Below are 11,791 nucleotides of genomic sequence, written 5' to 3' on the forward strand. Positions count from 1 at the left end.
TCATTCTGATGGTCCAAGTTTCATAGTTATCACTATTGAAGACTGGTGGTGAACCGTGTGAGATGATTGAATTAGTTTTTATTTCTCGTTTATTTATTTATTTATTTGTGGTTTGGTTTGGTTTGTATTTTGGTTCTCTCAACTCATAGGTCCCTCAAGATAATGTAGCTCTAATACCAATTTATTAATTTTTTACACTAATTGCAAAACATGAATATAAATAATAGCATAATGAAGAAAAATAAGGAGAACGATTTTATTGATTGCAAAACACTCTTAAATAGAGATAGAGTTTTAGTTCAAAACAAAAATTATTAAATTTTAAAATTTTAAAATTACATAACAAATAAATCAAATACAATCATATTTATTCCTAAAAACTTGGTCTTTAAGTAGAGACCTTCAACAATAAAATCTAGTGATCTTCTGCAGCGGCAAAGTTTCTTAATCTTCTCCGTTTTTAAGGTATTCTTTCAACAATTCTCTCATATTGGAAACTTTCAGGGAAGGTAAGAAACGAATTAAAGAACTCATTGAGTGGTACGTACAAGTCATTTCACTTAATTTGGCAGAGCTCTTGATGCATTGGAGCGAAATGGAGTACAAATAACTCTAAATTTGAAGTATATTTAATAAAAGCGAATCAAATCAACTTAAAAAAAAAAAAAAAAGATGTAGCATAAGTAGAATCTATTTGGATTAAATCAAAATTTAACTCAATTTTATAATGATTTTTATTTAAATCAAAAGTTATTTTTAACTTTTTATTTAAATTTTAACTCAGTTTTATAATGTAAAAAGTTTTAACTTTTTGGAAGGAAAGATATAATACAAGTAGAATTCATAAATTAAAAGCTACAAGTTTTTAAGTTTTTATTAAATCAGAATCTTAAATAAATTTTTAGATGAAGTCAAAAAAATATTCAAACCAAGTATATTTATAATTTTTCTATGAATAAAAAGTTAAAAAGAGATACCTCTAATTAATTTGCAAAAATATATCAAACGAAATCTAAATCTATGTATATCACACTGGCTACATGTGAGCTTGATTGTATTCTATCTGATGATTTCACCAGACCAATGAATATCCAGTTAATGTTGTTTGTTCAAAGAAAGAAAAAGAAAGTTCTTAAACAGGCACCCGAAAAGCATGTCTTTTTTGCAAACTCACAGCTTAATCTCTATTCCAGCGCGGTCGAGCAGGAGAACCCTTATCACACGAAGACAGACTTTTTTGCCTGCATGTCCTATTGAATTACAAGCTAGAGGTCTCTTCACCCTTTTTGGGCCATGGCTGCATGCTTCCAGCATCTGGCCATGGCCAGAAAACTTTCTATGGGATATAACATCCGATGAACATAGCCTGGCAACTCTTTTTCCAACTCTGGAAGGCAAAGCAGAATAGAACTGTGGATGCAGGATGGTTAGAAATGACATTACCTGGTTCCTTCTAGTCACCAAATACTTTTACCTGCCAAAACCTTCATTATTATATGCCTGAAAGAATAAATGTGCAGCATTAATTATAAGTCGAATGGAACAGAGGACTGCTGCAACTGAATATGACCTCCTCCAAGACAATAGAAACAACATCCTGCTGTTACCAGCAAATCTGCTCTAACGGACAGGGTAAAAATGAGTGTTATTAGTTATTGAAAATTGTACTTTCCTCGGGACTCTATCAAGTGTAGTTAAGATTCCCCTAGCAGATCATTTCTGAGACTGTTTTTGTAAATGAATCACGGAGTGGTTTGGGTGGTGGAAGATCTACCACAGCATCTCCAGTGGGAGAATCTTGCCGGCTTATTTAGATCCCTAGACACTTCTAGCTTTTTCTTCGGTTAAAATGTAAGATAAAGCCTCTCCAAATATTACAATGGTATTTAAGATGCATGGACATCCACATGTGACTTCGAGTATATAAAAACCATGTACACAAGATCTATCTTAAATTTTTGGAAACATTCTATAAGCATGTGATATACATTCACAGGAATATGGCTATCCAATGTGGGTATGTTGCCTTAGTATAAGTATTCAAGCTGCATAGGTTCGTATGAACCAATTTTTCACTATATCATGAGGGCACACAACCTTCAGGAATCTTACAAAAACTGCATGCATGTTTATGGACTTTAAAAAGAACAATAAAATCGGTTAATGTGCAGATCATAGTATAAAATAGATATTAGCAAAATGTTACATGGGTAATTTTCCTATTCAATGCATCTTCTAACATCCGATGTAGATTTGTATATTTTTGGAAAGCATCAATGGAATTGAAGTAACAACAACCATATGAAATATAACCACATTGAAATCTCCATGGATTTGTATATCTTATGTAACCACATTGAGATCAGTCTAAAATATGAGCAACCCAAATCAAACTCCTGAGAAAAAGAAAAGGGTAATGTTGAGATTTCCAAGGGCCGAGCAACTAAACAGTTGACACTGCTCTCTGAAGGATATGTTTGCAATCTACCATACTATATTGAAACTTTTTCACAGGAAAGCTCTAAGGTACTTAAGTAGTGCTAAGAAAACTCCAAACCACATGGCTTGGGAAAAGAATGCTAAGGGTAACAGACGGATGAATCAATGCAGGGAGTGCAGAAAAATAAAAGATCCCCAGGAATACTTAATTAAAGTTTAAATGTCCCTGTTTTGCTGTCAGTGGAGAAAAAAAGTAGCTCGTTTTGTCATAGGAAAGCTTTCAGGAAGAGGTGTTGATGACATGCGCCATTGGAAGCACCTTTGAGATGGAAAAGGAATTATAATTTAATTGATAAAATATTAATGCTACTGAAATACATGGTTCCAATAATAATTTCTCTTTTATAAACAGTAACAAAAGGCACTTTCAAATGAATAAACTCATGCTTTTCCAAAATACATTAAACTGATTTTTTAAAAAAAAAAAAAAAGCACCCGAGAAAGGTATGATAACTAAGCGCTTTTTGGAATTGTGGTGGGTTTGCCATTTTCGCTAACTGAAATGCGAAACTCCCACCAAAATTCTGTCAACAGATCCATATGCCAATTAATAAAGAACTTCTCAAAGAAAGAAAAAGAAAAGGGATGAATTTGCTGACATTTCAATTCAACAGAAAGGTAAGGGAGAAATGAAAGGAAAGGAAATCAAACAGAACATGCCATTGATAAACTAACAATAAAAAATGACAGGAAGATAAACAACAAAAGGGAACAAAAGACAGCAGTTTTGATTATAATTCCCCCCTTAATTGATCACTCAAACATAGCAGAGAAAGAAATTCAAGTTAATAAAAGAATTCTACCCTGTTGTTCTCGGAAGCAGAATGGCGACATTATAGAAAGCAAAACTTGATTAAACTGAAAGTGTTATCAAATTTAAACCAGCCTTTGACTGAGAAATTACATTACCTACAATTATGACATATTGAACACATTTCACTAGCTAGCTTCTTGATCCACTGTTGCCATGAACTGGACGCCGAATATCAAACTGGTCTACGTACTCCAATGGAGTCACAGTCTCATTCCTAATTCTCTTGATCTTAGGGCTCAACAATCCCCTATGACCAAATCCATACAGCTTAAGGACCTGGTTATCAGCAAAATTGAAAGCTCTCTCCATGCTTCTCAAGCACCGCCCAACCGGATAATCCCCATAGCTCCCACAAGGTTTGCACCCAACAAAATGGGTAACAAATGGCCACCTCTCATCACCCAATCCTGGATGATACTTTTCAATCATCTCCTCATACCGATCCACCAAACCTGCCCAATACCCGTGCAAATAATACTGATTCTCAATATAAACCTTATCCATCCACTGATCCTTCTGCGAAAGCAACAAGTAGATCAAAGCTGACTGATCATCTGCCTCAAATGCTGGCCTTCCCTTCAAATTGGCAGTCAAAATCTTGCCAGCCTCCTCTCTAATGGGCCCTTTAGGACCCATGGGAGCCCAGGCATCAAGCAAATCCAAACTCCACTGACAATTTCTAAACAAGAAACTCCCAGTATTCAAGGCAATCCAAGACTTCTGGTCAAACAACAAATCAGGATAGCCATGAATCACCAAATTATGCTTATCATACTTGGATAAGGGGATCTGAAACACCATATCAGTAAACATTGCATCACTATCCAACCACCAAATCCATTCGATTTCAGGGTGGGACAACATCAATCTCCTGATCATTGGCAATTTCGCCCAATACCCCGCAAGTTCCTTGTCTAAATGAGCCATATTATAAACGATCTCAATCCCATGAATCCTACAATAATCAATCTTATTCTTTATACCTTTTAACAAATAATGATCTCCAATCGAGTTATCACACGGGTTCGGTGGAGATCCGGTTAATAGCAAAATCCGAGGCTTGCCATTGACAAAATTTGGAAATTCTGGGTTTTGACTCAGCCATACCTTGCGTTCCTGGTCCCAATTGGATATTTTGGGGCCTAAAGTGTAGGTGGCATTGGGGTTGATCTCCAAGTCGGCAGGATCATCAGGGTCGTTGTCGGATCGGATCTCTTTCAGGACCCGATTTGTCTCTTCGATTAGATTCTTGTTCACAGCGTCAGCGTCGGAGCTACCGAGGTTTCCAATGCCGATAGTGCCACGTAGGACGAGGATGGTAACGAAGCCGCAGAGGATTGTGATTTTGATGTTGTTGAATGTCTTGTTGATCTGCCTCCCCCGTGAAAACATTGTACGAGCTCTTCCGTTGGCGGTGGTTGTGGGTAAGCCTCCAGCTGCTCCACCGCCGCTAGCTCTCTTTTGAGCAGTGAAGTTGTCTAGTCCCATATTTTTGTCTTACTGTCTCTCTAAATTCTAATTTTAGTTATCACTATTAGGGTGTGTTAGAGAGAGATCCCATTTTCGCTTTCTTCAATGTGGATGGATTAAGCTAGTGAAAGTAACAACAGTAGTTTATTCATAGATCTGGTCTGGAGAACATTTGATATTTTGAAAGTACGTGTTGTCTCTCTCTCCCTCTCAATGTTTTTTTCTCTACCAACTTCTCCTCTATCATCTAAAACCCTAGCTTAGCTTTGCTTAGAGGACATGGAGTTGGAGGTGGCCTTGGTCGTGCTAGTGCTGCTGCTGGGCGGAGGTGGCGATGGAAGAGAGTTAATGGAGGACAGGAGACTTCGTGATTATATATTTTTAAGAGCCGGCCGCCGTGATTTTAAGCTGATATTGTAAAAGCCGGCCGCCGTGATTTTAAGCTGATATTGTAAAAGCCGGCCGCCGTGATTTTGAAAAAATTAATTTAAAAAAAAAAAAAAAATATATATATATATATATATATATGAATTTTGATACAGTAATATTAAAAATTTATTTTAAAATTTTATTACTTTTATATTTTTATAAAAAAATATTTTAAAAAATAATTATTACTATAATACTAAACAAGTTAGAAAATATGTGCATTTGTTATGTGCATTTGTTGGATTTGGGAATCAGGTTGATTATATTTTTTTTATTATTTGGACATAGATATTTATTGTAAGTTAATTTGAATTAAAATAGTGTATTTTTTGCTTATATAATTGATTTTTTTCAACAAGGTATAATACCTTAAAAAAATAATTATTAATTAATTATCAATCATCAATTCATAAAAACCAAAAATACATTATAACATTATAATGTTATCCTTCTAATTTGTTTTTTATTTATAATTAGAATTCTATTTATCTGAAATATAAATTTTTTTCACCTTATTTATTATTTATTACAAATGTTAACAATATCTAAGTTTACTATTTATAACCAAAAAAACATATAAGTTTATATTAATGTCCTAAAATACTTCATATAGTACATTAATTATAATTACAATAGTTTTTTATTTAGAGAAAATTTTACCTAATTTATAACAAAATAAATACAATCTCAACTAAATAGCAATCATGTCTCGAATAAGACGAACATGTAAACAAGCATACACATAATAAATTTTATAATATCAAAGTTATTTACTTAACCTCAATAACAATTGAGTAAATCATTGTATCTCAATAATCCAGTGTAATAAAATTTTTCCTTTCCATTAAATGTCATACACAAATTTAGTTTTTAATATCAAACATCCTGATATTATTTATTATTCATAATCATGGTCAAGAATATCAATGTCTATATCAATTCCAAATCGACATCAATAGTTATTATCTCAATGATAACTAATTAAAGGTATGTCTATATCATTTTCCTAGTATCATTAGCTTCCACTTCATGGATAATTAATTATATTTCTAAATAATATCGACACCAGTGTAACCCTACTATCATCATTAACCTTTATAATTATATTTTCAATAAGTGATATGATATAGAAGATCATACTACCAATTAGCCATAAAATGTAAAATTTGAAAAATTATCTTTAAATTTGGAAGGTCTATATTTTGTTTAAAGAAGTACTACCCCTGCATGTAGAGCATTATAGAACATGGAGAGGTGCAACTTTTTTATCAATAAATGATTCGATATTTAAATAAGTCCTTCCATGTGAGCTCTATAAAAAATAATAAACCTAGAGATTCAACTAAGATATCATAAATGAAAGATCACTTCAAGATGATAAACCTAAAGACTTAACTAAGTTTTGGTTTCTCTAGTATAGCAAGAATTTGAGTTGTTAGTCAAATATATATAGTTAATTAAGTTAATAATAAACAATGTTGTTTAATATAATTAAAGAATAACCAAGATAATAAAAAAATAATGAATTTCATTAAAAAAATCATAAATTCATATTGCTAGAATTGTCAAAAAAAAATATAAAAAGGATAAAGATTGTCTATTACAATTACAAAAGGAGCCCAGGAAATGTTTATTTCTAAAGCTAATCTTCAATCTTTCCATCTAACTTCTATTTCTATTTGATTTGCATAGGAACTAGTTTTCATAATTTAGATTAAATTCCTTTTTATGTTGGTTCAATAGTGTTTAAAAATAATGTAACCAACGCAACCATAAAGTTATAGATAAAGAAATGTTTTTGCGGAGGTCTTGATGTTGGTAACTAGGAGTGATCATTTTCGGTTCGATTCGATAAAAAAATAACCAAACTGAAATTTAAAAAAAAAACAAAACTGAAACCGGGTCAAACCGACCGGTTTCGATTCGGTTTTTTTGGGCAAAAACCAGTTCAAACCGGTTTGGCTTGGTTTTTTCAGTTTGGCTCTAGTTTGGCTCGGTTTTTTTTTATTCGGTTTTTTCAGTTTTTTTATTATAAAACTGAAATCAAATCAAACCAGCTAGTTTTTTAAAAATTTTAATTGGTTTAATTGAGTTTTTTTTTGTTCAGTTTTTTTAGTTATTTTTTTTTATTTTCTCACTTTAATCAGTTTTTTGGAATTTTTATTAATTCCTATTGGTAACTGCGACATGGAAGATGAGTAGAATTTTTAGAATATTCACATGCCGATGAATTTCCTTGTCTCTTTATTGAAGAAAAACTGATAAAATATCAAATGCCTACACATGAACATGAAATAGAGAAATAACAACTAACAATTCCTTAGCGATTCTAGAAAGTTGAATCTTATAAAAAATTTCTTACATTTCCATTTCTCATTAAAGTATTGTTGCATTTTATTTAGCCAACCAAAATGGTTCATGGTAGTAATACCGGGACATGTGAGAGTAGAATTTTAAGGTGTCATCACTGGGATTAAGATACGAGAGTTTAGGGTTCTTGTTCTTTTTTTTTTATAAAAAAAATGTGGTTTCTATTGAATAAAAGTTTGAGATTTCATGGAAGAGATGAATGAAGTAGATATTAATTGAAAAACTGATGAGTTAATTATGATTTAAACGTCATAGATTTTGTGATTTTGTGAAACCTAAGCATCCCACCTAAAATTTACCAAGCACACTTGTTTGAAATGATTTGATTGTCTAGCATGCCAAATAGATACTAAAATCACATCATGGATTATTGATTTGTTTGATTGATCAGATTCATAATTTATTTTAATTTGTATTTTATAAGGTTATTATAGTCTCATAATCTAGGTTGCGAGTTTAACATATTAACTTAAGTTATTTTTTTGTTTTTTAATTAATTTTTGTCAATTTCACTATTCAATATTAGGTTGATTGAAAATTAAACTTCATAATTTATTTAGATTTGTTTTATAAGGAGTTATTATGGTCTCAAAATCAGGATCTCAGATTTGACAACGTAACTCGGGTTGATCCGGGTCGATCGAATATGTTGTCATTTTTTTGTGAATCAAACTATGTTTTTACCAGTTGTTGTCTTTAGACCTATCAAGTCAATCAGGTCATATCGGGTCAACCTGTGCATAATTTTAAAATTTTTTTCTACTTGAAAAATATAAGTAACATTTAGATGCTTCTTTAGCATGTTAACAAAAAATGATTCGATCTACTGCGAGTGCTGTCCAAGATCTAGTTAGAAATTAAAAAAAAATTCAATTAAAAAAGACAAAAAAAATTTAAATTAATTAAATTAACTTGTAAAACCTACAACTCAGATCATGAGAACTACATAAAAAACATATCATAATAAATTATAAAATCCAATCTTTAATAAACTAAATATTAAGATGATATAAATTAACTTGTAAAACCTACAACTCAGATCATGAGAACTACATAAAAAACATATCATAATAAATTATAAAATCCAATCTTTAATAAACTAAATATTAAGATGATATTAAAAATAAATAGTATTTTATAAGATATTACATAATAAAAGCTCCACCCTACTATTTACATCAACTTAGGATTGAGTTTCTAATTACAGTTTCTTAGAAAGAAAAAAAGAAAAAACATATACCAAAAAATTAGCTGATCAATCATCATCTCCGACTGTTACAACATATGATGGTATATGATGCCGGGACACATCACGCAGATAACTCACGTCAGTTCGTATTTGTATATATCTTCAAAACAGACTGTTACAACATATAATTCGTATTTATGAAGTTGGGCTATGAAAGGATGTCCGAACGTAATCTACTGGACAGTACGCTTTTTGGATCAAAGAGAACTAATCATTTAAAATAATGAGAAAGCATAATCTCTTGAAACTAAAAACTATTAAGAGATTTGTGATATGAACAAGACACTGATTTCTTAAGCAGTTTTCTCTTCTAATATATCTTCCTTCTTTTTACTTGTGTTTTTCTCGTTTATCTTGTGGAGTCTTTGAATTCTTGTCTGTGCTTAAGTAGTTAAGCTTGACCTCTCCCCCCTCTTGTCTGTGCTGTAAAGTTTTTAGGCTTGACCTCGTACTGCACGCAACAACAAAGCTATGATATGAACTGACATTGATTTTCTAAGAAATCTCTAATCATACTTGTCTTTTCCCCCTGATTTTCTTCTTCACCTTCCCCATTTCTCGTCTTGACTTGGGCTCGAGTCTGGGGATCTCGTTTCTGCTGAATTTCTCAAGATTGACATCTTCTTCCACCTTCCTTCTGGGCTTGAAAACCTCAGTGATAGAGGGATCCAACACATCACTGGAGCAGCTAACAGAGACACCCATAGCAGTGGCCTCCTCCCATAGCTCTCTACCCCTTTCAAAATCCCCACCTTTACAAAGCTTTGGTATCAAAATATCATATACAGGCCCATAACCACCCAACGAGCTTGTCTTCATTCGTTCAAATAACTCAAGGGCATAACTCACCCTCTCAACTCCACAAAGAACACCAATCAAATTATAGTAAAACTTACGATCTGGCAGCAGCCCCTGTCCAATCATCTCATCAACTATCTCATTTCCTTTACCGAATCTACCAGTCAGATACATCACTTTTGCAACAAGAAAATAACTAACCCAATCAGGAGCACAACCTGTTGTTTTCATTGTCTCAAGCATCCTATACGATTCCTTGACTCTTCTTGCTCTCCCAAGACAAGAAAGCAATGTATTGTAACTAATTGAGTTTGGCTCAATCCTATATGATCTCATTTCCATCATCACATTCAAAGCTTCAGGGACAAGTCCAGATGGATTGCGTTTAAGATTTCTTTCGCAAAGGCACTTGAGAAAAGTATTATAACAAAATAAATCTGGGATTAACCCATCTCCCTTCATCTCTTGGATAATCTTTCGAGCTTCCTTCACGTTCTCCTGCACGGACCACCCATACAAAAGACACCTATAAACAACACAAGGCTCTAAACCGGATATCTTATTATTCTTATGGTGCGAAAACACTCCTTGTGCTTTCTTAGCATGCCCTTTCGCACAAAGGGCGCTTATAATGGCAGTGACAGCAAAACCATCTTGTGGGCACTTGAACTTTTCCAAGTTCTTGAATATACCCAACGCCTCATCTTCTCTCCCCAGTTTAACCAAAGTCTCAGCTACAAGAGCAAAAGTTTGCGGGTCCATTACGCGGCCTTCCTTCCTTAAATCCGAAATCAAAATACGCATTCCTGTGTGATCCTTCTTCTCGGCCAAAACTCGAATGACATGATTGAAATCATCATCTTTCAGTTTTTCAGAATCCAAAACTTTATTGGACCATAGAAAAAATCTCAAGATTCTTCTGGAAGGAGCCTCATGTTTGCAGGAATTTATAATTTGTGTAACAAGAGGATATGTTAACTGACCTTTAAATTGATTTAAACGCAACTCTAAGTCATCCAAACCACCAATCCAGCTCGAAATAACTTTACACACTTCTTGCAGCTCAAGTGGCAGTTGGTTATGCTGCTGCTTTGTGGAATATAAAGGAGGCTTAGATTTGTTTGTTTTAATGTTTTGGAACAAAAAGCCAGCCCATCTTGATTTCCAGAAGCAATGCATCTTTCTTTTTCTTTGAGGAAATTCCTCGAACAACTGGTGTGTGTTAAAACTTAAGATCTGTCTTGCTATCCTTCTCGCTTATTTTTTTTAAACAGTATCTAGACTGGAAGGCCAGGATAGGGCTGGCCAGGAATAGGAAGTAGGGAGTGTGTCCGTTTTATTTGAACGAGTATTTCATTTTTTAGGCAGCAGAGAAGATCATCTTCCTCAAGGACCGAGGCTATGTTGGCACGAGAGAAAAGACTACTTTCTTCCTATATGATAAATAAAATTTAGGAAGGGAAAAATTGTTAAAAAGGGAAAATTTTGATTTTTTTCCCTCCTTTTTTTCACTTAATACTAATATATTCTTTTTTACTTTCACTTTACATTTTACACCGTAAAAGTATATTATCTAATGATTTTAAAAATTTAATTTTATTTCAAATTAATTTTTTATATATATTAAGAAGAAATTTTATGATGCTCTGGAAATAACCAGTGATATCTATGCTAGTGTTTGGTTACTGTTTTGTGACAGAAGAAATAAAGACAATGGAAACAAAACAGAAAATAAGACTGAGATAAAATTATATTTGGTAATAATGTACAAGATAAAATAATTGTTTATGTATTCTATTTGGTTATGATGGATAATACAAAATAAAATATAAAAAAGTATATTTTACCCTTAATATATATTGTTGTCAGACTTACATATTTTTAAAAATAATTAGATATTTTTTTTATTTTAGTTTATATTAAGTGTTGAAATTAACAATATTATAATAATCCTAGCTGTAAAACCAAGACTGACTTGACGGGTTGACCTAGGGTTTAGATTGGTCAGAGTTTATGAAAAATAAAAAGGGAGGATTAACTCGACTTTACTCGGTGAAAAACCTAGGTCAACCTAAGATAAAATACGAATAAAAAACTTGTTGACTTTTTTGAAAAAACATTGGTCAAAACAAAGTTGTTGTGATTATTTTTTAAAGAAAATT

General features: G+C 32.5%; 2 protein-coding genes across 3 annotated transcripts; both read right to left on the reverse strand.

Moving 5' to 3' along the window:
* Nucleotides 1–1,001: 1,001 nt before the first annotated feature.
* LOC133677883 (probable xyloglucan 6-xylosyltransferase 5) lies at nt 1,002–5,169 on the reverse strand. 2 transcript variants are annotated; one of them, XM_062100017.1, is made up of 2 exons: nt 3,409–5,169; nt 1,002–1,474 (listed from the first exon to the last, which is right to left on the reverse strand). In XM_062100017.1, exon 1 carries the CDS (start codon nt 4,799–4,801, stop codon nt 3,443–3,445), a length of 1,359 nt encoding a protein of 452 aa, XP_061956001.1. In that variant the 5' UTR covers nt 4,802–5,169; the 3' UTR covers nt 1,002–1,474; nt 3,409–3,442. The 2 variants fall into 2 exon arrangements, with proteins under 2 accessions (XP_061956001.1, XP_061956000.1); XM_062100016.1 differs by having other exon boundaries at nt 1,002–1,500.
* A 3,530-nt stretch (nt 5,170–8,699) lies between these two features.
* Nucleotides 8,700–11,051, reverse strand: LOC133678475 (pentatricopeptide repeat-containing protein At5g61370, mitochondrial). The gene has a single exon (XM_062100780.1). The coding sequence runs from the start codon at nt 10,806–10,808 to the stop codon at nt 9,342–9,344; it is 1,467 nt and encodes a 488-aa protein (XP_061956764.1). The 5' UTR covers nt 10,809–11,051; the 3' UTR covers nt 8,700–9,341.
* Nucleotides 11,052–11,791: the final 740 nt, after the last annotated feature.

Source organism: Populus nigra, chromosome 18 (genome assembly GCF_951802175.1).
Source record: "Populus nigra chromosome 18, ddPopNigr1.1, whole genome shotgun sequence".
Lineage (NCBI taxonomy): Eukaryota > Viridiplantae > Streptophyta > Magnoliopsida > Malpighiales > Salicaceae > Populus > Populus nigra.